The sequence below is a fragment of the Salvelinus fontinalis genome, chromosome 23 (assembly GCF_029448725.1).
Source record: "Salvelinus fontinalis isolate EN_2023a chromosome 23, ASM2944872v1, whole genome shotgun sequence".
Taxonomy (NCBI): domain Eukaryota; kingdom Metazoa; phylum Chordata; class Actinopteri; order Salmoniformes; family Salmonidae; genus Salvelinus; species Salvelinus fontinalis.
The window spans coordinates 21,547,542-21,575,381 of NC_074687.1; the positions used below are offsets into that span (position 1 = coordinate 21,547,542).

The following is a 27,840-nucleotide window of genomic DNA, read 5'->3' on the forward strand; positions in this document are numbered from 1 at the left end:
CAGCCCTAGCTGTAGCCTAATGTACACCTTCCTCTTCCACGCCATCCGCTAGGTCCGCTTGAATGAAACGATGCAATATCGAACATCCGCTCCTGTGCGCCCAGGTGCACACCGAAATGTGTGGACAGGACCGGATGTTTCATTAAAACGAAAGGCCTAAATGAAGCTTTAGTGTGAGATTGAGAGGGTACAGTGTGAGATGCATGATAGTGATGGTTACCATGGTGATGTCCTGTAGGAAGTGACCCAGAAGATCCTGGAGGCGGTGGGTGGGGTGGCGGGGTCATCTCTGGAGCAGACCAGCTGGCTCAGCCGCAATCTGGAGGTCAAGAACCAGCCACAGGTGTGTCCTGAGACCGAGGAGCCATCCAACGAACTGAACCTGGACCTCTATGGTAACCAAACACACACACACCTGGAGACATCCCTGGCTTCTATCAGGAACAGACTGAAGCCTAATTTACACCTTGTGCTTCCGCACCATATGCTAGGTCCACTCTAAAAATGCAATATCGAATGTCCACTCCTGTCCGTACATGTCTGGACTTTTCCAGGACACTTCCAAGGAGCTGCGGATGTTCAATTGATGTTATTTTGAAGTGGAAGATGTACATTAGGCTTTAAAATGGGTCAGAGCTGCTAACCTCCTTAACCACGTGTCAAACTCATTCCATGGAGGGCCTAGTGTCTGCGGCAGGGTTTCCCAAACTCGGTCCTCGGGACCCCAAGGGGTGCACATTTTGGTTTAAGTCCTAGCACTACACAGCTGATTCAAATAATCAACTAATCATCAAGCTTTGATGGTTTGAATCAGTAGTCTAGTGTTAGGGCAAAATACAAAGCATGCACCCCTTGGGGTCCCGAGGACTGAGTTTGGGAAGCGCTGGTCTGCGGGTTTTCACTCCTCCTTTGGATTTGATTGATGAATTAAGGTCAGTAATTAGTAAATAACTCTACACACCTGGTTATCTAGGTCTTAATTGAAAGGAAATACCAAAAACCCGCAAACACTAAACCCTCCATGGAATGAGTTTGACACCCCTTTCCTTAACCCTCAGGACATGCTCCTCAGTAACCATGGCAACCAAACCCCGGCACCTAATGCACGTTCCACATCATTAGTTGAGAAAAGCAAAAGGGCCCACCTCGACCAACAGTCTCCTCCATCCTCTCCTCCGCTCTCTTCAGGTCTACATTAGAGTGGACTGAGAGAGACCACAGACTTATACTGTAACCATGGAAACACAGCACTTCCTCACGACAGTATGTCCCCCAGTGTAGTGGTCCAGTGAGGAAGGAGGACACTATTCTCACAAAAGTGCCTCTCCTCTGGTGTTACCCATGTCAACCGGTCCCCAGTAGTGGAACTAAGTGCCCTGCTGCGTCACTGTGAGCAGTGCACCCAGGATGTGGCCTGAAGGATGAGATGGAGATCCTTCCCGCTACCCTGAGGAGGTTAAGCCTTAGGTCGGCCCTCAGGGCAGGCACTGGAGAAGAAAGTCATACATATTCATGAGTAACGACTCCCTTATGTTCCCATCTCCTTCTTTCCTTTCCTCTCTTTTCTCTGTTTCTCCAGATTCTGAAGCTCAGGCCAGCACTATGGTGTCTTCCTCAGCGCCCTCTGTGTACAGTGTACAAGCCCTAGCGCTATTGGCAGAGGTAGGTGTGTCCGTGTGTGGATCTGTGCACCTATTGCTCTCATGCCTATGTATGTGTTTCTATTTCTGACAGACCCTCCTCCTCTGCAGGTTCTAGCTCCTCTTCTGGACATGGTGTATCGCAGTGATGAAAAGGAGAAAGCCGTCCCTCTCATCTCTCGCCTCATGTACTACGTCTTCCCCTACCTGAAGAACCACAGTGCCTACAACATGCCCAGTTTCGGTGCAGGTGCCCAGCTCCTGAGCAATCTGAGTGGGTACGCCTACACCAAGAGGGCCTGGAAAAAAGAGGCCTTCGAACTCTACATGGATCCCCTGTTCTTCACCATGGATGTCTCCTGTGCCCCCCAGTAAGATTGTGTTTGTGCGTGTGCTTGTGTTTGAGTGTGTGCATGCCATGTAAATATTGACAAATCAATATTATCAAATAAATTGTTAAAAGAAAATGACTGTGTTTGACCTCTGTTTCTTTAGCTGGAGGTCCATCATCGACCACCTGCTGACCCATGAGAAGACCATGTTCAAAGATCTCATGAGTAAGTAGAGTAGGTGTGTGTGTGCATCCGTGTGCGTGCATTTGTACGTGTGTTAACTGTGTGTGTGTGTGTGTGTGTGTGTGTTGCAGGCATGCAGAGCAGTTCTCTGAAGCTGTTCCCCAGTGCAGAGCAGAAGCCCATGTTACTGAAGCGTCAGGCCTTTGCCATGTTCAGTGGAGAGTTAGACCAGTACCACCTCTACCTGCCCCTCATCCAAGGTGGGTGTGCTTTCTGTGGTTCTGTGTATTCTGGGCATTTCTTTGTGTGTATTGACAAAGTGTGTAGACCAGTTTCTCATTCCTGGGGTCCCAAATGGGTGCACTTTTTTATTTATTTTTGCCTTAGCACTCACACACCTGATTGATGAGGACCTGATTAGTTGAATGAAGTGTGTGAGCGCTAGGGCAAAAACTAAATGTGCACCCATTTGGGTCCCCAGAACCAGGATTGAGAAATACTGGTGTAGACCATCACATTTGATAGATAATGAGAGTGTGTGAGACATTAACGTTTTATAAGGCCAATATTAATTATTAATATACAGTATAATGTAATGCGGGTATCCTATTCTTTCTCCTCCTCCCCTCTCCCTCAGAGCGGCTGACAGAGGCTCTGCGTATTGGTCAAACGCCCTCCGTTTCTGCCCAGATGTTTCTGACGTTCCGTGTTCTTATGCTGCGGATCTCCCCCCAGCACCTCACCTCCCTCTGGCCAATTATGGTCACAGAACTGGTGAGGAACAACCCCCACCCTGATGACATCACTTCCTGTCACTGTTGATTTCCTGTAGGGCCGGAAGGAACCAGTATCAAGATACTCATTAGTATATCATGGCAAGGAATCAAATCACGAAGCGCATTTAACTCCTATAGGAAAACAGCCCTAGTGTTTGAATCAAATATCATTATGTCGTCATTCATTCATTAGCTTATCTTCAAAGCTATATCACACAATATTTTACATACAGCAGGTTTTTAAACGACCAAAAAGTTTTGTCTGCTTCGTGTTTTATTTTTTTGCCATGAAAAATATCGTCACAGCCCTAATTTTCTAATTTCAATGCATGTATACACTGTAGCTATGTACATTGTTTTCAGCCGGGAGGTGGCATGTCAAAAGTCTTTGGTAGTGTTTGTCCAGTCCTGTCTTCTAATGGTGTCTTTGATCTTTGTTTGTCAGATTCACACATTTGTCCGTCTGGAAAAAGCCTTGTCGGAAGATAAAGAGGTGGCAAAGTGAGTCCATGATCACTCAGTCTACTGTAGACGCATCAATGTATCTGTCCATCTATCTAATGTAGGAGACAGTCTCTCATGTAACTATCACCACCATGTTTCAATATGTTGTCTAATGCCCTTTTCTTTGTTCTCCCTCATCTTTTCCTCTCTCTGTCAGGCTGACTAAAGTGGTACGTGGGTCCATGGGGAATGGGCCATTGACATTCCCCCAGCCAGAGTTGGACATGTACATGTCTGCCTGCAAGTTCCTGGACACTGCCCTGGCCTTCCCCCCAGAGAAGATGCCCCTCTTTCAGATGTGAGAGCCTCACCCTGCTTAATATCAGCTTAGCATCTATATAGGCTGTGCTTAGCATGATTGTGTGGCTCAGTTGGTAGAGCATGGCGCTTGCAACGCCAGGGTTGTGGGTTCATTCCCCACGGGGGGACCAGGATCAATATGTATGAACTTTCCAATTTGTAAGTCGCTCTGGATAAGAGCGTCTGCTAAATGACTTAAATGTAAATTACAATTAAATGTTCTCTGCTCGTGTGCGTGTGTGTCAAGGTATCGCTGGGCCTTTGTTCCAGAGGTGGATATAAGCCGCTACAGTGGCCCAGAGAATGGTCTCCTGGAGGGAGAGCAGGAGTGCAAACCCCATGTTGTCAAAGTACTAGAGGCTCTACACCAACGCTATGGGGTAAGAGAACGCAAACACCACTATAGAGCAAGATAACTCATGTCCTTATAGTCACCATGATAACATGACTCAATCGTGCGATCTGCTCATCCCATTCTGTTGATGTCATGTCCTATAATTCCAGGCGCTGAGTGAAGAGTCGTCTACGGAGCGTCTGGAGTTCCCCCTCCTCACCCGTCGCTCTCTCTCCTCCATCACCCAGCTGGTTCCCTTCCTCCATACTCTCTGCTGTTCCTTCCAGGGCACATCACCCAGCAGTCCTGCAGACTACCCTGTGGCAGACTACCCCACAGCCAGCGCCCACCAAGTCCTGAAGCGACTGGAGCACATCACTGAGGGAGAGTTCCTGGACTCCATGGAGAGTTAGATCTCCACGAAGGTTCTAGAGCTTAGAACGCTGAGGAAATGAGAACTGGAACTATAGCAATTGAATGTTGTAGAATGGCCACAACTGCTGAAAGCGATGTTTTATTATAGGTGTATATGCCAGCTAAATGGCAATCTTTTGGGATGTTCTTTTGAATGTTAAATTGTTTACTTTACTTGGTTGAGTCTGACCACTCCATGTCTATATAGGATATTCTACATTTGAGATACCGGTACTCTAAAATAATCTAGAATTAACTGACACAAACTGGAACAGTGGTAGTTATTGGGCTCTCTGAGTACAAGTCTGAATGTGCTGATTTAAAGTTAAAGTAATACTGATACTAGCTACAGTAGTTTTTCGAGGTGATACTGGTTGTAAAAGAAGTACCACTGTAACGAAGGGAGTGACAGCAGTACTGAATACTGATTCCATTCCATCGCTCTACAAAGCTTTCCATAAACCTGCTCCCTCCTATTAGCAAGTTGTGTCTGTCTGACGGTCAGACTGTAATGTTATAGTTGTATTCCAATGAGACAGGAGTAGGTTAGTATACCTGCTGGTCAGTGACTATGGGAACTCTAAGGCTCTTAGTACAGGATATTTGGTTTTAAATGTTTAAAAAGCTCTACTTGTCATCAATCATGATGTTGCAGTTTTATTTGTGGGTAAATTATTGAATGTGATTTGTGTATATGGCAAAACCTCTAGATATCTAATATAATAAAATAACATGCGTGTCAATTTGGTATTTTATTCAAGGGAACTCTTCGACTTCTGTCTGTTTTTAAGTGTTCTGGGGAATGTTTTGACTTACCGCTCATCATCGTTTTGTTCTTCACATGTGAATGCTTAACTAAATTATGTGAATGTCTTGCCTCCTGAAAATGATAACTTTTTAATATCAGAATTAATATATCATGGTCTGTAAATAAAAACCAATATTAAAAAATGATTCAATAAATGGAGCTCAAAATGTATATTGTGTACGTTTGCTTGATGATCTCAGAGACCTAACCCTAAGAGTCAATAACATAAGTATGCAGGTGTTAACTTTATCTGGGGAGGCAGGCATTTGTGTTCTGGGTAGATGCAAGTAGCCTGGCTGACGAGGCCCACATGACTTACAGCGCAGGAACAGCTTTAACCATGCTGGTCTGGAAAGGAGGACGTTAATGCAATATTCGCTCAGAAATTGTGCAATGGGTTTGGTTCTCTCAAATGTTTGTTTTTTTGTCCATCTTGGTTTGAGTAAGTTTACATGCACACTAATAATTATATATTAAAGTGATTATGGAAGTAGGCAGAGTATGGCAATACTCTTATCAGGGCCGGTTCAAGGCATAAGCGACATAAGCGTTCGCTTAGGGCTTCCAACCCACCAAAAATATGTTTGTTTTGTAACTCAGTCAGGGTCTCAAATTACTATTGAGAGTAAGAATAGTAGAATACACCTGGTGCAATTTCCACATTTGGTTGAACATCAGCAGTTTATTTCTTATGTCAATCACTATGTCAGTCAATTTTTCGATTGGTATTTAGTTTAGCCAGCTATCTAAACTTGCATGTCGACAGCTGTTAGATAGCAATATGAGGTTGCTATTATTACTATCTGACATAACTAGAGGCTAGAGCAGACCTGGCTCCGGTAGCTACTACTAGATTTAAACTCGATCATCATATTCGATGATGACATTTCTCTAAAACTCCCGAGTGGCCCAGCGGTCTAAGGCACTCCACCTCAGTGCTAGAGGCATCACTACAGACACCCTGGTTCGAATCCAGGCTGTTCCACGACTGGCCGTGATTGGGGGTCCCATAGGGTGGCGCACGGGGTGTGACTAGGGTGGGTCATCTAGGTAATTATATTTCTATGTTGGCCTGGTATGGTTCCCAATCAGAGGCAGCTGTTTATTGTTGTCTCTGATTGGGGATCATATTTAGGCAGCCATTTCCCCTTTGTGCTTTGTGGGATCTTGTCTATGTATAGTTGCCTGTATGCACTATTGTTAGCTTCACGTTTCGTTTTGAGATTTATTGTTTTTTTGTTTTGCTGTGAGTTTCACCTAGTAATAAAAAGATGTGGAACCCAGATCACGCTGCGCTTTGGTCCACTCATTCTAACGAATGTGACAGAAGATCCCACCAACAACGGACCAAGCAGCGTGCCCGGGAGGTAATGGCATCCTGGTCTTTGGAGGAGATTAGGGAGAGAACATCCTGGACTTGGGACGACATAATGGCAGGAGAGAAGAGCCTGCCATGGAGGCAGGCGGAAGCTCTGGACTGGGAACTGTCGCCGGAAGCTCTGGACTATTAGTGAATGATACAAAGTTCCATCTGGAATTGATGGGTAGACCTACAGTAGCTACAGGACAGCAGATTAAGCTTAAAGCTTCAGTCTGGGTTCTGGGATTAATGGTCAGTTCAATTATTGAACCATTGATTCTATTGTTGTATAATATAATGTATAAATCTACAGCAAGATCATTCTTAGTCATGTTTCATTTTAGTAGGATCTGATCCTGACAGGGGTCTCAGCAGGGTCAGGCAGCCAGGGAAGTCTGTGATGGAGGTGAGGTGAATTTTTGATACAACACTTTATTCTCTCTGGGCAGCAAACACTGGACAAGCCAGATGCTATGTTAAGGCAGTCTGACAAACCTCAAGTTGATTTCCAAACTATATCAAGGGTTGATAGAAACTTTTCCTGGTGACACAGAACATGTAAAAAAATATGAGGAAGACCTGGTAGAAGCTATTGATGATGATGAATAGGTACAGATATGTTTGAATGCCCAGTCATGTTCATATAATCTCAGACATACATTGCTGTAGTTTAAGTGTCACGCCCTGACCGTAGAGAGCCCTTGGATTCTCTATAGTGGTTTAGGTCAGGGTGTGACTGGGGGGTGTTCTAGAATGTGTATTTCTATGTTGGTGGTTTTGTATGGTTCCCAATTAGAGGCAGCTGGTAATCGTTGCCTCTAATTGGGGATCATATTTAGGAAGCCCTATCTCACACCTGCTTTGTGGGACATTGTTTGTGTTAGTGTGTTTGGGCACTACATCGTCTTTGTAAGTTTTGTTGTTTTGGTTCTAGTTTAACTTTGCATTAAAAATATGTGGAACTCATTGCACGCTACGCCTTGGTCCGCTCATTTTGAAGTTCGTGACAGAATATCCCACCAAACCAGGACCAAGCAGCGTGCCCAAAAGGGAAAGGAGTTTTGGACATGGGAAGAAGTGATGGTTGGATGTGAAACCCTTCCTTGGCGGCAGACGGAAGGTAATAATGGAGGACAGCGACGACGCCAGGGTTCGCGACCACAGAAAGCCCAAAGACAACCCCAAGAGTTTCTTTGGGGGGGGTGCACAAGGGGTGGCCGGTCGAGCCGAGGCAAGAGCCAGACCGTCAGGGAGGATATGGAGAAGTTGGGAGAGAGAGAGAGATGTGAGAGTGATGTTGTGCAAGTGTGTTCTGCTCAACATTTGACCAGAGGATCCGGTTAGCAGTCTGGTGAAACTTGTGCCGGCTCCACACATCTGGACTCCAGTGCGTCTCCCCAGTCCGGTACGTCCTGTGCCTCCTCGCCCTGAAGTGCGTGTCACCAGTCCGGTGCCACCTCTACCGGCTCCACGAAACTAGGCCTCCAGTGCCCATTCACAGTCCAGAGCTTCCGGCGACGGTTCCCAGTCCAGAGCTTCCGGCGACGGTTCCCAGTCCAGAGCTTCCGGCGACGGTTCCCAGTCCAGAGCTTCCGGCGACGGTTCCCAGTCCAGAGCTTCCGGCGACGGTTCCCAGTCCAGAGCTTCCGGCGACGGTTCCCAGTCCAGGCATGGCGTCCAGTCCCACTCAAAGGTAGGAGCCTTCCTCTGCGCCGGAGACCAGTCCGGGCGCGGCGTCCAACCCAGCTCCATGGCCGGAGCCTTCCTCTGCACCGGTGCCCAGTCCGGGCGCGGCGTCCAACCCAGCTCCATGGCCGGAGCCTTCCTCTGCACCGGTGCCCAGTCCGGGCGCGGCGTCCAACCCAGCTCCATGGCCGGAGCCTTCCGCTGCACCGGTGCCCAGTCCGGGCGCGGCGTCCAACCCAGCTCCATTGCCGGATCCGTGGTCGGGGTGGGGGCTACGACCCACACCGGAGCTGCCACTGACACTAGTCACCCCCACCCCCCCCCCCACCCTCCCCATTTGGTTTCAGGTTTTGCGGCCGGAGTCCGCACCTTTTGGGGGGGGGGGGGTGTACTGTCACGCCTTGACTATAGAGAGCCCTTGGATTCTCTATAGTGGTTAACTTTTACTTGGTACTCATCCCGGATCCGGGAGCACCCTCATCAGTAAAAAAGCTTACTAGCATAGCCTAGCATAGCGCCACAAGTAAATACTAGCATCTAAATATCATGAAATCACAAGTCCAAGACACCAGATGAAAGATACACATCTTGTGAATCCAGCCATCATTTCTGATTTTTAAAATGTTTTACAGGGAAGACACAATATGTATTTCTATTAGCTAACCACGATAGCAAAAGACACAACTTTTTTTTCTCCACCATTTTTTTACTGCATAGGTAGCTATCACAAATTCGACCAAATAAAGATATAAATAGTCACTAACCAATAAACAACTTCATCAGATGACAGTCTGATAACATATTTATTGTATAGCATATGTTTTGTTCGAAAAATGTGCATATTTCAGGTATAAATCATAGTTTTACATTGCAGCCACCATCATAAAATCTCACCAAAGCAACTAGAATAACTACAGAGACCAACGTAAATTACCTAAATACTCATCATAAAACATTTCTGAAAAATACACAGCGCACAGCAAATGAAAGACAAACATCTTGTGAATCCAGCCAATATTTCAGATTTTTTAAGTGTTTTACAGCGAAAACACAATATAGCTGTCATGACTTCCGCCGAAGTTGACTCCCCTGCCTGTTCGGGCGGTGCTCGGCGGTCGTCGTCACCGTCCTACTAGCCGCCACCGATCCCTTTTTCGTTTGTCTGTTTGTTTTGTCTTATTAGTTGCACCTGTTTTTTGTTTCGTAATGAGTATCCCTATAATTAGGAGTTTGACCCGCCCTTGTTTTGTGCGGGATTGTTTTTTGTTACGTGTGTGTATGTTTGGGTTTTGGCAAGTGTTCTCTCTGCGCCCTTGATGTTCGGGCTTATTCAGTTTTGAATTAAGAAAAAATATAAGGAATATTTTTTTCCAAAGCGGCTCTCTCTCTCTCTCTGCGTCTGGTTCTTTCGCCAACCTAGTTCCGCGTGACAGAATCCCGCACCTACACAAAATGGAACCAGCAGGAGCAGCCGCGTCTCCTCTCCCATCGATGGAGGAAAGGGTCCTCCATCACACCAGTGTTCTCCACCGTATTGGGTCGGCTATGGACCAAATGATGGAGAGGATGGATCGATGGGAGAGGAGTGGCCTTCCCACCTCATCTCCAGCACCCCCTCCTCCAACACCTCCTGTTCCTGTTTCAGCATCCGGCTCCGGGGCTCTTCGGCTGGCGCTCCCACGGGAGTATGATGGAACGGCGGCCGGGTGTCAGGGGTTTCTTCTTCAGCTGGAGCTTTACCTGGCGACCGTTCGTCCTACTCCCTCCGGAGAGGAGAGCGTGTGCGCCCTCGTCTCCTGTTTGACTGGACGAGCTCTTGAATGGGCCAACGCAGTGTGGAATGGCCCAGACTCGGCGAGGGATCATTACCCTGAGTTCACCCGCCGATTCCGAGCTGTGTTTGACCACCCACCAGAGGGTCGTGCGGCGGGTGAACGGCTGTTCCACCTGCGTCAGGAGACGAGGAGCGTACAGGACTTTGCCCTGGAGTTCAGGACCTTGGCTGCAGGAGCAGGGTGGAACGACAGGGCCTTAATAGACCATTTCCGATGTAGCCTTAGGGAGGACGTCCGCAGGGAGCTAGCGTGTCGGGACACCACACTCACGCTGGACGAACTTATTGACATGGCCATCCGTCTCGACAACCTGCTGGCTGCCCGCGGACGTTCGGAACAGGTCCTGTCGTTTCCACCTCCCAGCCCTCCTACTCCTATCCCTATGGAGTTAGGGGGGGCAGCGTCAAGGGGGACCGGAGGAGGAGTGTCCTCCTGTACCAGTTGTGGTCGGCGAGGGCACACGGCCGACCGGTGCTGGAGGAACTCTTCTGGGAGTCGGGAGGGCAGGCGGAACACTACTCGATCACCCCAGGTGAGTCAGCACCAGACTTACCCAGAGCTTCCTGTTAGTCATATGTTTGTGTTAACCTATTTCCCCGGGTTTTCTCCCTCTCTACAGCATAAGGCGCTAGTCGATTCAGGCGCAGCTGGGAATTTCATTGATCGGGGGCTCGCATTAAGGCTAGGGATTCCCCTTGTGTCGTTAGAGTTACCTTTCCCCGTGCACTCCTTAGATAGCCGACCATTAGGGTCAGGAATGGTCAGGGAGGCCACGGTACCACTGGACATGGTAACGCAGGGTAGTCATAAGGAGCAGATTAGTCTGTTCCTTATCGACTCACCTGCGTTTCCAGTGGTGTTGGGAATTCCCTGGCTAGCTCAGCACAACCCGGTGATTTCCTGGCAACAGAGGGCTCTGAAGGGGTGGTCAGAGGAGTGTTCAGGCAGGTGTCTAGGAGTTGCCGTTGGTGCGACTACGGTGGAGAGTCCAGACCAGGTTTCCACCGTGCGCATTCCCTCTGAATATGCCGATTTGGCTATCGCCTTCAGTAAAAGGAAGGCGACCCAATTACCACCCCATCGACGAGGGGACTGCGCGATAAACCTCCTGGAGAACGCTGCACTTCCTAGGAGTCACGTGTATCCTTTGTCTCAGGAGGAGACAGCGGCTATGGAGACATATGTTACTGAATCACTGGGACAGGGATACATTCGGCCCTCTGCATCACCTGTCTCCTCGAGCTTCTTTTTTGTGAAAAAGAAGGATGGCGGTTTACGCCCGTGCATTGATTATCGAGGTCTAAATTCCATCACAGTGGGGTTTAGTTACCCCCTACCTCTCATCGCTACGGCGGTGGAATCATTTCACGGGGCACGCTTCTTCACAAAATTGGACCTGAGGAGTGCGTATAATCTGGTGCGTATCCGGGGAGGAGATGAGTGGAAAACTGCATTTAGTACTACATCTGGCCATTATGAGTACCGCGTCATGCCATATGGGTTAAAAAATGCTCCAGCTGTCTTTCAATCCTTCGTAGATGAGATTCTCCGAGACCTGCTCGGGCAGGGAGTGGTAGTGTACATTGATGACATCTTGATCTACTCTGCCACCCGCGCGGCGCATGTGTCTCTGGTGCGTAAGGTACTTGGGCGACTGTTGGAGCATAACCTGTATTGCAAGGCGGAGAAATGTGAGTTCTTCAAACAGGCCGTTTCCTTCCTGGGTTATCGTATTTCCACCTACGGGGTGGTGATGGAGGAGAACCGCGTTACAGCCGTGCGTAATTGGCCGACTCCGACCACGGTGAAAGAGGTGCAGCGGTTTTTAGGGTTTGCCAATTACTACCGGAGGTTTATCCGGGGTTTTGGTCAGGTGGCTGCTCCCATTACCTCACTGCTGAAGGGAGGACCGGTGCGCTTGCGTTGGTCAGCAGAGGCGGACAGAGCTTTCAGTTGTCTGAAGGAGCTGTTTACCAATGCGCCCGTGTTGGCGCATCCGGACCCCTCTTTAGCGTTCATAGTGGAGGTGGACGCGTCCGAGGCGGGGGTCGGGGCCGTGCTGTCCCAGCGCTCGGGCGAACCACCCAAGCTCCGCCCTTGTGCCTTCTTTTCGAGGAAGCTCGGTCCGGCGGAGCGAAACTATGATGTGGGGGACCGGGAGTTGTTAGCTGTAGTCAAGGCTTTGAAGGTGTGGAGACATTGGCTTGAGGGGGCGAAACACCCTTTTCTCATCTGGACTGACCATCGTAATCTCGAGTACATACGGGAAGCGAGGAGACTAAATCCGCGTCAGGCTAGATGGGCCATGTTTTTCACCCGGTTTCAGTTCACCATCTCGTACCGACCAGGCTCCCAAAACACCAAGGCCGATGCGCTGTCCCGTCTCTATGATACCGAGGAGCGGTCCGTTGAGCCAACTCCCATCATTCCACCTTCATGTCTCGTGGCACCGGTGGTATGGGAGGTGGACGCGGAGATAGAGAGAGCCTCACGGTTAGAGCAGACCCCTCCTAACTGTCCAGCAGGGGTTCAGTACGTGCCGGGAGGGGTCCGGGATAAACTAATCCGTTGGGCTCATACTCTCCCCTCCTCGGGTCATCCTGGCATCGAGAGGACAGTGCGGAGTCTTAGAGGGAGATACTGGTGGCCCACGTTGGCTAAGGACGTGAGATTTTATGTCTCCTCCTGCTCGGTGTGTGCTCAGAGCAAGGCTCCTCGGCACTTGCCTAGAGGGAAGTTACAGCCCCTCCCCGTTCCACAACGGCCGTGGACACACTTATCGGTGGACTTTCTTACCGATCTTCCCCCGTCCCAGGGAAGTACTACGATTTTGGTCGTTGTGGATCGGTTTTCTAAGTCCTGCCGTCTCATCCCGTTGCCCGGTCTCCCTACGGCCCTGCAGACTGCGGAGGCCTTGTTTACCCATGTCTTCCGGCACTATGGGGTGCCTGAGGATATCGTTTCTGATCGGGGCCCCCAATTCACGTCCAGAGTCTGGAGGGCGTTTATGGAAAGACTGGGGGTCTCGGTCAGCTTGACCTCGGGTTTTCACCCCGAGAGTAATGGGCAGGTGGAGCGCGTAAACCAGGATGTGGGCAGGTTTCTGCGGTCATATTGCCGGGACCGGCCTGGTGAGTGGGCGAGGTATGTTCCTTGGGCTGAGCTCGCTCAGAACTCCCTCCGCCACTCCTCAACGAACATGTCCCCGTTTGAGTGTGTGTTAGGTTACCAGCCGGTCCTGGCCCCATGGCACCAGAGTCAGACCGAGGCTCCTGCGGTAGAGGAATGGGTACAGCGCTCCAAGGACACCTGGAAAGCCGTCCAGGAATCGCTAAAGTTAGCAGGACAACGGCAGAAGAGGAGCGCTGACCAGTACCGCAGTGAGGCCCCCGTGTTCACACCGGGGGACAGGGTCTGGCTCTCGACCCGAAACCTGCCTCTCCGCCTGCCCTGTCGGAAGCTGGGGCCGCAGTGTGTGGGGCCGTTTAAAGTCCTGAGGAGAATAAACGAGGTGTGTTATAGGTTACAACTCCCTAGGTATTACCGTATTAACCCCTCGTTTCATGTGTCTCTCCTCAGGCCGGTGGTGGCTGGTCCCCTGCAAGAAGGTGAGGTGCCTGAGGTCCCTCCACCCCCTCTGGAGATCGAGGGGTCCCCGGCGTACACAGTACGTGCCATTCTGGACTCGAGACGCCGGGTGAGGGGCCTACAGTACCTCGTGGACTGGGAGGGGTACGGTCCGGAGGAGAGATGCTGGGTTCCGGTGGGGGACATTTTAGATCCTACTTTACTGAGAGACTTCCACCGCCTCCACCCGGATCGCCCGGCACCTCGCCCTCCGGGTCGTCCCCGAGGCCGGTGGCGGCGCGCTGCGGGAGCCGCGCAACAGGAGGGGGGTACTGTCATGACTTCCGCCGAAGTTGACTCCCCTGCCTGTTCGGGCGGTGCTCGGCGGTCGTCGTCACCGTCCTACTAGCCGCCACCGATCCCTTTTTCGTTTGTCTGTTTGTTTTGTCTTATTAGTTGCACCTGTTTTTTGTTTCGTAATGAGTATCCCTATAATTAGGAGTTTGACCCGCCCTTGTTTTGTGCGGGATTGTTTTTTGTTACGTGTGTGTATGTTTGGGTTTTGGCAAGTGTTCTCTCTGCGCCCTTGATGTTCGGGCTTATTCAGTTTTGAATTAAGAAAAAATATAAGGAATATTTTTTTCCAAAGCGGCTCTCTCTCTCTCTCTGCGTCTGGTTCTTTCGCCAACCTAGTTCCGCGTGACAATAGCATTATATTAGCTTACTACAATAGCCAACCACACAACAGCATTGATTCATGCACGTTAGCGATAGCGAATAAACCAGCAAAAGATATTACATTTTTCACTAACCTTCTTAAAACTTCATCAGATGACAGTCCTATAACATCATATTACACCATACATATATGGTTTGTTCGAACCACAAATCGTGGTTATACAATGAGAATAGTAGCCAAACTGCAAACAAAATGTCGGGAGAAATCTTGGGAGAGGCACCTAATCTAATCAATAACTAATCATAAACTTGACAAAAAAATACAGGTTGGACAGCAAATGAAAGATACATTAGTTCTTAATGCAACCGCTGTGTTAGATTTTAAAAATTAACGTTACTATGACATACAGCGTGCGTTAAAGCGAGACCACACCGAAATTAATGGCGGAATAATAGTTTAACATTTTTCAACAGAAATACAAATTAACATCATAAATAGTTCTTACTATTTGATGAGCTTCCATCAGAATCTTGTGCAAGTTGTCCTTTGTCCAGAATAATCGTTGCTCGGTTGTAGATTGTCATCTTCAACTTTGGAATTAGCAGCAAACATTAGCCATGTGGCGAAGACGTGTCCAACTCACCATAACGCAGCACAAATAAAATACCAAAAATCGCAATATACTGATATAAACTGATATAACCCCTTGTTTTTAACACCTATATCGAATAAAATCAGAGCCGGATATATCTAACGCCTATAACGAGAGCTTTTCAGAATGCAATCCTGAGGTCTGTCTTGCGCCATGACGAACGTTGAAAAGACTGCACACCCGGTTCCAAGAGCTTTTGTACGGCCTCAGATCTACCTAGACACCCCATTCCAATTCTCACTGCTTACTGACATCTAGGGGAAGGCGTATGCAGTGTATGTCGACCCATAGATTACATGCAAATTAATAAACTGACCCTGGAACAGAGTGCCCGATTTCAGATTTCTCACTTCCTGACAGGAAGTTTGCTGCAAAATGAGTTCTGTTTTACTCACAGATATAATTCAAACGGTTTTAGAAACTAGAGAGTGTTTTCTATCCAATAGTAATAATAATATGCATATTGTACAAGCAAGAATTGAGTACGAGGCAGTTTAATTTGGGAACAAATTTTTACAAAGTCGAAATGGCGCCCCCCTATTGAGAAAATGTTTTAAGGTCAGGGTGTGACTAGGGTGGGGTGTTCTTGAATGTGTATTTCTATGTTGGTGGTTTTGTATGGTTCCCAATTAGAGGCAGCTGGTAATTGTTGCCTCTAATTGGGGATCATATTTAGGAAGCCCTATCTCACACCTGCTTTGTGGGTATTGTTTGTGTTAGTGTGTTTGGGCACTACGTCTTCACGTTCTTTGTAAGTTTTGTTTCTAGTTTCACCTTGTATTAAAAAGATGTAGAACTCAATGCATGCTGTGCCTTGGTACGCTAATTTTGAAGTTCGTGACATTAAGACCATCCATATAACCTACTATATCCCAGTGAAACTGAATAAAATGCACTCAAATATCATTCCTCTGCTGGAGGTTTAAAACACAAAAGGGGACATACAGTTGAAGTCTGAAGTTTGCAAACACCTTAGTCAAATACATGTAAACTCAGTTTTTCACAATTCCTGACATTTAAACCGAGTAAAAATTCCCTGTCTTAGGTCAGTTAGGATCACCACTTTATTTTAAGAATGTGAAATGTCAGAATAATAGTAGAGAGAATGATTTATTTCTGCTTTTGTTTCTTTCATCACATTCCCAGTGGGTCAGAAGTTTACATACACTCAATTAGTATTTGGTAGCATTGCCTTTAAATTGTTTAACTTGGGTCATACGTTTCGGCTAGCCTTCCACAAGCTTCCCACAATAAGTTGGGTGAATTTTGGCCAATTCCTCCTGACAGAGCTGGTGTAACTGAGTCAGGTTTGTAGGCCTCCTTGCTCACACACGCTTTTTAAGTTCTGCCCACACATTTTCTATAGGATTGAGGTCAGGACTTTGATGGCCACTCCAATACCCTAACTTTGTTGTCCTTATGCCATTTTGCCACAACTTTGAAGTATGCTTGGGGTCATAGTCCATTTGGAATACCCATTTGCGACCAAGCTTTAACTTCCTGACTGATGTCTTGAGATGTTGCTTCAATATATCCACATAATATCCCTTCTTCATGATGCTATCTATTTTGTGAAGTGCACCAGTCCCTCCTGCAGTAAAGCTCTCCCACAACATGATGCTGCCACCCCGTGCTTCACAGTTGGGATGGTGTTCTTCGCCTTGCAAGCATCCCCCTTTCTCCTCCAAACATAATGATGGTAATTATGGCCAAACAGTTATATTGTTGTTTCATCAGACCAGAGGACATTTCTCCAAAAAGTACGATCTTTGTCCCCATGTGCAGTTGCAATCCGTATTCTGGCTTTTTTCATGGTTGTTTTGGACTGTTGGCTTCTTCCTTGCTGAGCGGCCTTTCAGGTTATGTTGATATAGGACTCGTTTTACTGTGGATATGGATACTTTTGTATCTGTTTCCTCCAGCATCTTCACAAGGTCCTTTGCTGTTGTTCTGGGATTGATTTACACTTTTCGCACCAAAGTACGTTCATCTCTAGGCGACAGAACGCATCTCCTTCCTGAGCGTATGACGGCTGCGTGGTCCCATGGTTTTTATACTTGCGTACTATTGTTTGTACAGATGAACGTGGTACCGTCAGGCGTTTGGAAATTGCTCCCAAGGATGAAGCAGACTTGTGGAGGTCTACAATTGTTTTTTCTGATGTCTTGGCTGATTTCTTTTGATTTTCCCATGATGTCAAGCAAAGAGGCACTGAGTGTGATGGTAGGCCTTGAAATACATCCACAGGTACACTTCCAATTGACTCAAATGATGTCAATTAGCCTATCAGAAGCTTCTAATGCCATAACATCATTTTCTGGAATTTTCCAAGCTGTTTAAAGGCACAGTCAACTTAGTGTATGTAAACTTCTGACCCACTGAAATTATGATACAGTGAAATAATCTGTAAACAATTGTTGGAAAAATTACTTGTGTCATGCACAAAGTAGATGTCCTAACCGACTTGCCAAAACTATAGTTTGTTAAAAAGAAATTTGTGGAGTGGTTGAAAAACGAGTTTTAACCCTCCCGTCGTCCTCGTATCGTGTCTAGACCCCGCGTCCTCCGGGTCACCCTGTTCCGTCCTGGCTAAAGGCCCAGTGGGTGCAAGTGTGACAGTATGCGTGTGAACAGCCTTTGCAGATGTATTTCTAACACCTGCAGCACACCGTGTGTTTCTTGGAGTCCTTCTTCGGTGGGCAGAGCTGACACCTCTTCCTCTTACTTGCCCCGGTGGCCGGCGCAGCGGCGGGCTCCTCATGCTGTTGACGAGCAGCCGTAGTACTCTGTAGGACTTTGACAAGTGCTGACGCCGCTTCGGTGTGGGGGAGATGCTGCCTTCTTTGGATCAACGGCTTCACAAGTGCCTTTCCCAGCTGCTCTAGGAACAACCCTCCTCTTGTTGCGCTTCCGAGGCATCCAGTCAGGCTTGATCTCTCGCCATATGACAAAGGCGTTGTAGGAGGATACATCGAGGATGTTGTGGAAGACGACCAGGGGCCAGCGGGCAGTCATCCGTCTGCAGCTGTACATGCCGACCACCTTGTCTAGGTTATCCACGCCGCCCTTGTTGCAGTTGTAGTCTAGGCTGACGGCCAGCTTCCTGTCGCGGCGATCGCTGACTTGGACTTCTGTGTGCAGCGTGCTCAGAAGTAGCACGTTCTTATTTTTCTTTGCCAGGTAGGACACTAGAGTAGCGGTGGGCGTGAAGGCAAACCTGGAGGACGGGACCTGTCTGCCCTTGAGCAGCGCCGGCGGGAGCTCGGCCTTGTTCTTTCTCACCGTGCCCACCATGGTGAGGTTCCTCTCGAGGAGCCGCTGTTCCAGTTCGTAGGAGGTGAAGAAATTGTCACACGTGACATTGCGACCGCTCAGTCCCGTTGTCAGATCGAGGACGACGCGCATCCCCTGGTTCTTCTCGGGGCCTCCGCTGGCTGCCTTGCATCTTCCAAGCGTAGCTGGACTTGGCGTCACAGGCCACCCACGACTTGATGCCGTATTTCGCCGGCTTGCTGGGAATGTACTGACGGAAAGGACAGCGGCCTTTGGCAAGGAGAGAAGAGATTGGCGTCATTACCGGCTCATGGGGGGCAATGAGTGCTACGTTATACATATACTAGCTCTCTCTATACACACGCACACACAGTACCTCTGAACGGGACCAGTTGCACGTCCACTGTCACGTCAGATCCCGGATTGTAGAGGCCCGGCAGCCGCGCCTCCCAGACCTCTCGTATGGCTGCAAGTTTGTCCGTGGCAAGATTCACGGGTCTCGACTGGCGATCGTCGAATCGCAGCAGCCTCGAGTACTTGTTAAAGACCTTGAGCGGCATGGTGGCTCAGGAACACGGTCCTGCCGCTCTCCGCGTCCCACAGGCTGGCCGCGGCCTCGCCTCGGGCCCTGTGGACGCCCGCTAGGATCAGCAGCACTACGTAGGCGCGCAGGTCGGTGGCGTTCATGTCTTGCCAGCCGTCGCCGTATTTTCTCGCCCCATGCAAATTTGTCATTTCCAGAATTATCCTTTCTATCGCCGGTGTGACGAACAGGTGGAAGGTGGACGCGATGTCGCGGGTGTGAGTCACGGCATAGGCCGTGGGGCCCGGAGTCTTGTCCGGCCAGGCGTGACAGATCGCACAGGCCCTGTGGCGGCCATAGGCCACGGGGGACCATTTGATTTTGCCGTTTTTTGACAGCAACGTCTCCCTTTGGGCTCGAGCAGAGGCCATCTGTTCCTCGTGTGGGTCCTCGTGTTGGTCCTCGGGGGCTTCCTCCGGGTCTTCCTCCGAAGAGCGCGAAGACGCCTGGTCGGCCTCGTTGTCGGGATTGCATTCCTCCACGTCTTCGTCTTCCGAAACCTCTTCCTCCTCCTCCTCGGAATCGGAGTAGTCTTCTTGGTCGACGCTGGAGAAGATTGTTCTAGGACCTGCGCTGCCGGTGAAACGCACGGCCATGGTGGCTTGGGTCCACTGATCAGCGGCGAGGGAGAGCACGCGGCACGGGGGTAACGATGACTTTGTGTGCCGCTGACAATATTAGTATGGCCAGCTTACACGGGAGACGACGTGAATCGACGAGGCGCGTGTTCGCCCCTGTTGCACCCCTGTTGCGCCGCTGGGCGTGTGTAGCCGTGTTTTCAGTTCACCTGTGCACCACTGGGCTGTCCTCTTGCACACACAGCGGGGCATGTCTGGACGTGTGTAGCCCTGGCTGGGTCAGTCTGACCCAGAGCACAGCGGGGGAGCGCCCACCTCACACAGTACACACAATAACATACACCTGGCTAGTGGCTGGCTGGGTCACTCTGACCCCGAGCACAGCGGGGGAGCCCCCACCTCACACAGTACACACAATATATACACCTCCCTAGTGGCTGGCTGGGTCACTCTGACCCCGAGCACAGAGGGGGAGCCGCACACTACCTCGCCACTCACAGACTCTCTACACACACAGTATACACAGTACACACAATAACATACACCTCGCTAGTGGTTGGCTGGGTCACGCTGACCCCCAGCACAGAGCACAGAGGGGGAGCTCTCCAAACACAGGGCCTGGGTCACTCTAACCCCGAGGACCACGGGAGGGTTAATGACTCCAACCTAAGTGTATATAAACTTCCGACTTCAACTGTATTTGGATTTGGTATGGTCTTGCGAAGGCTGGCTGAATTCTGGCAAAGAGTGTGTTCTTTTTTCTCTGGGTGTCTACAGATTCTCCCTTCCCCTTGTTTTTATTTGTTTGGAAATGTTGATACTGCAAACTGTTATCTGAAGAAACAGTGTAACTAAGCATTTAGAGCGGCTAAGAAATGCATACAACCATACTCATAGTTTGGATTTGAAAATCCAAATGGGCATCTTCATTTGATGTGAATTGGTAGACTAATTCACATAAATATTTGATAACTAATAAAGTAAGATACGTCTCTAACAAGATCCTTCACAGATGTTATCCTTGTAATAGTCGGATTTCTAAATATGTAATTAATGTAGAAAATGAATGTAGCTTTTATAAACAGGAAAATTGGACTATAGAGTATTTATTTTGTGATTACTTGCATAGTGAAATATTTTGGACAGATATGAAAATATATTTATTTATTTATTTTACCGTTATTTTACCAGGTAAGTTGACTGAGAACACGTTCTCATTTGCAGCAACGACCTGGGGAATAGTTACAGGGGAGAGGAGGGGGATGAATGAGCCAATTGGAAGCTGGGGATTATTAGGTGACCATGATGATTTGAGGGCCAGATTGGGAATTTAGCCAGGACACCGGGGTTAACACCCCTACTCTTACGATAAGTGCCATGGGATCTTTAATGACCTCAGAGAGTCAGGACACCCGCTTAACGTCCCATCCGAAAGACGGCACCCTACACAGGGCAGTGTCCCCAATCACTGCTCTGGGGCATTGGGATATTTTTTAGACCAGAGGAAAGAGTGCCTCCTACTGGCCCTCCAACACCACTTCCAGCAGCATCTGGTCTCCCATCCAGGGACTGACCAGGATAAGATGGGTAAACCTGTAAGCATTATCAAATGTCATGTTATTTTTTATTTTACATACTTGCCAATACATTGTGAATTTGTTCATTTTATTGGGAGAATTTTTCATCCATAACATGATTTTCATGGGTGCAGCATCACTACAGACCCTGGTTCGATCCCGGGCTGTATCACAACCGGCTGTGATCAGGAGTCCCATAGAGCGGCGCACAATTGGCTCAGCGTCGTCTGTGTTAGGGGAGGGTTTGGCCGGGGGCTCATTGCGCTCTAGTGACTCTTTGTGGCGGGTCGTGCGCCTGCAGGCTAACCTCGGTGCGGCTAGCTTCCAGGTTAAGCGGGCGGGTGTTTTCTTCAGGATCGGTGTGTACCCCACGGGACGGTTGAGCTAACGTAGGCTAATGCGATTAGCATGAGGTTGTAAGTAAGAAGAACATTTCCCAGGACATAGACATATCTGATTTTGTCAGAAAGCTTAAATTCTTCTTAATCTAACTGCACTGTCCAATGTACAGTAGCTACAGTGAAGGAATACCATGCTATTCTTTGAGGAGAGTGCACAGGGCTTTTCTCTTGCATTTCAAAGATGACGGTACAAAAAACAATACACATTTTTTTTCTTTTTTTCTTTGTATTTTCTTTTACCAGATCTAATGTGTTATATTTTCCTACATTCATTTCACATTTCCACAAACTTCAAAGTGTTTCCTTTCAAATTGTATCAAGAATATGCATATCCTTGCTTCAATGCCTGAGCTACAGGCAGTTAGATTTGGGTATGTCATTTTAGGCGAAAATTGAAAAAAAGGGTCCGATCCTTAGTGTGGGCTGGCGGGTCATGTTTCGGAGGACGCATGACTCAACCTTCGCCTCCGGAGCCGGTTGAGTTGCAGCGATGAGACAAGATCGAAATAGGGGAGAAAAAGAGGGTAAAAAATGATTATGGTAAGAAAATAAGTTTAAATATTTTTCTGATTGATTTACAATGTTATATAACAAGCATTTCACCACACCCGCAGCAACATCTGCTAAACATGTGTATGTGACCAATACAATTTAATTTAAAATATATAAATACCAAATGATCAAATAAGTGTCTACAGTATTTGTCCAAATGTAACTTGTCTTTAATATACTTTTATTGTGTCTCTCTGGTTTTGTTTATTTACTTTTCTGTTATGTGTGATATTTGTATATTGTTTTGGACCATGTTCCTGTAATGCAATAAAACATAATAATACAAACAAATATTTGAAATCCATCAGTTGTAATGCAAGGGTGGGGCTTGGGGCTGTCTCGTGTGGGTCTTTGACTGAGAAAGACACAGTGGAGAGCCAACCAGTAATAGCACAGACTCCTTCATTATCGACGCATTGTGCCGACAACGTCAGTGAACCATTCCAGACTCTGAAGTCAGGATGACTTCGAGAGTTAGGTGTTAGCCGTACTAAGATGCCAGTGTCTTTCTTTTACATTTATATGAATTGGTTCGTGATTAAACAGATACATTAAGTTATTCTTAACACACCAACAGCATGTTATGGGCGGGGTTATGTCCAGTTGGGCGGTGCCCTCGCGCTGGACTTGTGCATGCTGACCACGCCCCTTCTGCATTTCGGAGAAGATGGCGTCGCAAGTACAGAGAGGAGTGCCTCTAAGTGCGGTAAGCATATTATGATATTTTACAGTATCTGTAATCTGTTGGAATTTGTATTTAGAAGTAAATTGGTGTGCAGTAAACTTAGACGTATGGTGATAGTCTTGTTGGTTCGATCGCATAATGTAATGTGTGTTTTGGAGCTAGCTAACGTTAGCTAGCTAGCCAATATCCTTTGGGAATGTTGATTGCCGTTAGCGCGTGCGATATTGATAAGCCCCAGTCCCCATGCAAAATGGAACATCTTTTGACCAGCCGAGCTGGATATTTCTATGTTGTCGTTTGCTTGATAAATACAGAACTATTTCTGAACTTGGGGAAAATAGATACTTTGTAGAGGCGTTTCTCCTCATCTAATGTCATGCGGTGTTGTTGTGGTGACGTGCAATATTTTTCAGTGTCACACACCGAGTAGCCCAATGGCGCTCATCCACTATTGTCAAAAACGAGTTGCGTCCTGAGATTCGGAAATCCGGGAGATTGAATTGTGTTCAAATCAAAGCGCCAGATTGCCTAACGGGCGTGTTTTCACGGCGTTGTAAAGCAGATGGCAACCACCACGAAACAGCGTATGCGAACGTGAGTAGATTACGTTGAAAACAACGGTCGGCCATCTTGGACGCTGTCTCCAGTTCATAGCTATAATATATACCCCAGTGATTCCCTCCTCGGTCACAGTATGGTTGCTGTTGCTGCATCCAAGCTATCCTATGCCATTAAAATGGGGAAATAGTGTCCATTTTAATCCTTGCACAGGTCAGAAGTGCGAGATGTATAGCTTAACTTCATCACCATATAGCCAAGAATGACTACATTGGCCCAGACATGCATCTCATCTAATTTAAGACTATCCTCTCCATGTGCCCTGGGCTGTGCTTGGGGAAGGTTCTGAATCTACAGGAGTGTGTGTGTTTGACAGGAGGGGGAGGTTGAAGATGGGGGGATAGGAGGGGGAGGTATTAAGATGGAGAGAGGTTTGTGTGTGAAGAAGATGGAGAGAGGTTTGTGTGAGATGAGTAAAGGCAGTGAGTTTTGGGTGTGCTTTTCACACTTGATGTGGGGATGGACACATGTAGGTTAGTCAGTCAGGACATCAAGGGTTGTCAGTCATTTGAGAATGGAGTAGCCCTAACATAATGCTTCCTGAAGGAGGTGGTAATATACAACATTTTATACATTTAATGTCATCTACGTAGGCTAACTCTGCTCCTCCCTTAACAGCTCTGTCCCAAGTTCCTCCACACAAACTCCACCAGCCACACCTGGCCCTTCAGCGCGATCGCTGAATTAATAGGTGAGTCATCATCAGTCCTACTGTCCAGTCGCCAAGTTACCCGGTGTGTCACCTGTCATATTTGTTCAATCGCTGTGTCCAACTGTGAATCATTAAATCATTACTATCCATCACTGTGCATCATGGTGTTAAAATGGCTACTCCGAGGCAATGTTCTGCACTCATTTTGTGACCTATTTTATCCTGCTGAGCGTCTCATTTTTGGATGGGATTCTTTTCCCATACCCACAGTGTTAATGGATGGGTCTTCTTTTTCCCCTTGGGGTAGACCTATAAATCAAATTGTATTGGTCACATATACATTTAGCAGATGTTATTGCGGGTGTAGCGAATTGCTTGTGTTTCTAGCTCCAACGGTGCAGTGACTAACAAGTAATTGCTAATAATTTCACAACAATATACACAAATCTAAAGTAGAGGAATGAAGAATATACATATATTTGGATGAGCATTGTCGGAGCAGCATAGACTAAGAGACAGTGGAATAGAATACAGTATATACGTATGAGATGAGTAATGCAAAATATGTAAACATTATTAAAGTGGCCAGTGAATTCAAGTCTACGTATGTAGGGCAGCAGCCTCTAAGGTGCTTGTGATGGCTATTTAACAGTCCGATGGCCTTGAGATAGAAGCTGTTTTTCCAGTCTGTCCCAGCTTTGATGCACCTGTACTGACCTCGCCTTCTGGATAATAGTGGGGTGAACAGGCAGTGGCTCGGGTGGTCGTTGTCCTTGATTATATTTTTGGCCTTCCTGTGACATCGGGTGCTGTAGGTGTTCTGAGGGGCAGGAAGTTTGCCCCCGGTGATGCGTTGGGCAGACTTCACCACCCTCTGGAGAGCCCTGCGGTTGTGGGCGGAGCAGTTGCCGTACCAGGCGGTGATACAGCTCGATAGGATGCTCTCAATTGTGCATCTGTAGAAGTTGGTGATTGTTTTCGGTGCCAAGCCACATTTCTTCAGCTTCCTGAGCATGAGAAGGTGCTGTTGCACCTTCTTTACCACACTGTCTGTGTGGGTGGATCATTTAATTTTGTCCGTGATGTGTACGCCGAAGAACTTTACACTAGAGGTCGACCAATTGTGATTTTTCAATGCCGATACCGATTATTGGTCGTTCAAAAAAAGCCGATAGCGATTAGTCGTCTGATTTAATAAAAATAAAATAAAAAAATTGTATTTGTAATAATGACAATTACAACAATACTGAATGAACATTTATTTTAACTTAATATAAAATCAATTTAGCCTCAAATAAATAATGAAACATGTTCAATTTAGTTTAAATAATGCAAAAACAAAGTGTTGGGGAAGAAAGTAAAAGTGCAATATGTGCCATGTAAGAAAGCTAACGTTTATTAAGTTCCTTGCTCAGAACATGAGAACATATGAAAGCTGGTGGTTCCTTTTAACATGAGTCTTCAATATTCCCAGGTAAGAAGTTTTAGGTTGTACTTATTATAGGATTATTTCTCTCTATACCATTTGTATTTCATTAACCTTTGACTATTGGATGTTCTTATAGGCACTTTAGTATTGCCAGTGTAACAGTATAGCTTCCGTCCCTCTCCTCGCTCCTACCTGGGCTCGAACCAGGAACACATCGACAACAGCCACCCTCGAAGCAGCGTTACCCATGCAGAGCAAGGGGAACAACCACTCCAAGTCTCAGAGCGAGTGAAGTTTGAAACGCTATTAGCACGCACCCCGCTAACTAGCTAGCCATTTCACATCGGTTACACCAGCCTAATCTCGGGAGTTGATAGGCTTGAAGCACAACGAAGAGCTGCTGGCAAAACGCACGACAGTGCTGTTTGAATGAATGCTTACGAGCCTGCTGCTGCCTACCACCGCTCAGTCAGACTGCTCTATCAAATCATACTTAGTTATAACATAATAACACACAGAAATACGAGCCTTAGGTCATTAATATGGTCGAATCCGGAAACTATAATCTCGAAAACAAAACGTTTATTCTTTCAGTGAAATACGGAACCGTTCTGTATTTTATCTAACAGGTTGCATCCATAAGTCTAAATATTCCTGTTACATTGCACAACCTTCAATGTTTTGTCATAATTACGTACAATTCTGGCAAATTCGGCGGCCCAAACTGTTGCATATGCTCTGACTCTGCGTGCAATGAACGCAAGAGAAGTGACACAATTTCACCTGGTTAATATTGCCTGCTAACCTGGATTTCTTTTAGCTGAATATGCAGGTTTAAAAATATATACTTCTGTGAATTGATTTTAAGAACGTCATTGATGTTTTTTGTTAGGTACCTATTGGAGCAACGATATGCACCGCATCGATTATATGCAACGCAGCACACGCTAGAATAGCTAGTAATATCATCAACCATGTGTAGTTAACTAGTGATTATGATTGATTGATTGTTTTTTATAAGATAAGTTTAATGCTAGCTACCAACTTACCTTGGCTTCTACTGCATTCGCGTAACCGGCAGGCCTCTCGTGGAGTGCAATGTAATCAGGTGGTTAGAGCGTTGGACTAGTTAACTGTAAGGTTGCAAGATTGAATCCCCCGAGCTGACAAGGTAAAAATCTGTTGTTCTGCCCCTGAACGAGGCAGTTAACCCACCGTTCCTAGGCCGTCATTAAAAATAAGAATGTGTTCGTTAACTGACTTGCCTAGTTAAATAAAGATTAAATAAAGGTGTAAAAAAAAACAACGGCCAAATCGGTGTCCAAAAATACCGATTTCCGATTGTTATGAAAACTTGAAATCGGCCCTAATTAATCGGCCATTCCGTTTAATCGGTCGACCTCTACTTTCCACCTTCTCCATTGCGGTCCTGTTGATGTGGATAGGGTGGTGCTCCCTCTTGTTGTTTCCTGAAGTCCATGATCAGCTTCTTTTGTTGACGTTGAGTAAGGGTGTATTTTCCTGGCACCACACTCCCAGGGCCCTCACCCTCCTCCCTGTAGGCTGTCTCATCATTGTTGGTAATTAGGCCTACTACTGTTGTCGACTGCAAACTTGATGATTGAGTTGGAGGTGTGCGTGGCCACGCAGTCACGGGTGAACAGGGGAGTACATGAGGGGGCTGAGCACGCACCCTTGTGAAGCCCCTGCACAGGGCAGGGTTCAGACCTAGGGCCCCGAGCTTAATGATGAGCTTGGCGGGTACTATGGTGTTGAATGCTGAGCTATAGCATTCTTACATCCTCTTGTCCAGATGGGATAGGGCAGTGTGCAGTGCGATGGGGATTGCATCATCTGTGGATCTATTGGGGCGGTAAGCAAATTGAAGTGGGTCTAGGTTGTAAGGTAAAGGTGATATGATCCTTGACTTCATTATGACAGAAGTGAGTGCTCCAGGGCGATAGTCATTTAGTTCAGTTACCAGTGTTCCTGTACCCAAAAAAAGCAATGGTGGATATCTTAAAGCATGTGGGGACAGCAGACTGGGATAGGGAGAGATTGAATATGTCTGATAACACTCTGGCCAGCTTGTCTGCGCATGCACTGAGAACGCGGCTAGAGATGCTGTCTGGTGCCGGCAGCCTTCCTAGGTTTAACACACTTAAATGTCTTACATCGGCCACGGAGAAGAGAGCCCACAGTCCTTGGTAGCTGGTCGCGTCGGTGGCACTGTGTTATCCTCAAAGCGGGCGAAAAAGGTGTTTGTCTGGGTGCAAGACGTCGGTGTCCACGACATGGCTAGTTTTCCCTTTGTAGTCCGATGATTGTCTGTAGACCCTGCCATATACGTCTCGTGTCTGAGCCGTTGAATTGCGACTCCACTTTGTCTTTACTTACATTTTACATGTTTGTTTGCATTACG

General features: G+C 47.4%; 2 protein-coding genes and 1 pseudogene across 3 annotated transcripts in view; 2 read left to right on the plus strand and 1 right to left on the minus strand.

The window, feature by feature from the left end:
• LOC129821015 (protein dopey-2-like) overlaps positions 1–5,462 on the plus strand; it is a 47,152-nt gene extending 41,690 nt beyond the window's left edge. For both annotated transcript variants that reach the window (XM_055878214.1, XM_055878215.1), the window contains exons 27-36: positions 239–395; positions 1,580–1,662; positions 1,752–2,011; positions 2,136–2,197; positions 2,287–2,415; positions 2,793–2,929; positions 3,377–3,432; positions 3,593–3,733; positions 3,983–4,115; positions 4,240–5,462. In XM_055878214.1, the coding sequence (XP_055734189.1) occupies positions 239–395; positions 1,580–1,662; positions 1,752–2,011; positions 2,136–2,197; positions 2,287–2,415; positions 2,793–2,929; positions 3,377–3,432; positions 3,593–3,733; positions 3,983–4,115; positions 4,240–4,482 (1,401 nt within the window). In that variant the 3' untranslated portion in view covers positions 4,483–5,462. The remainder of the gene's footprint in view (positions 1–238; positions 396–1,579; positions 1,663–1,751; positions 2,012–2,135; positions 2,198–2,286; positions 2,416–2,792; positions 2,930–3,376; positions 3,433–3,592; positions 3,734–3,982; positions 4,116–4,239) is intronic.
• Positions 5,463–17,827: 12,365 nt separating this feature from the next.
• On the minus strand, positions 17,828–19,522 carry LOC129821590 (piggyBac transposable element-derived protein 4-like; annotated as a pseudogene).
• A 3,128-nt stretch (positions 19,523–22,650) lies between these two features.
• Positions 22,651–27,840, plus strand: part of LOC129821016 (MORC family CW-type zinc finger protein 3-like) — a 28,657-nt gene continuing 23,467 nt past the window's right edge. The window contains exons 1-2 of the mRNA XM_055878216.1: positions 22,651–22,740; positions 23,956–24,028. Coding sequence (XP_055734191.1) covers positions 22,702–22,740; positions 23,956–24,028 — 112 coding nt within the window. The 5' untranslated portion in view covers positions 22,651–22,701. The remainder of the gene's footprint in view (positions 22,741–23,955; positions 24,029–27,840) is intronic.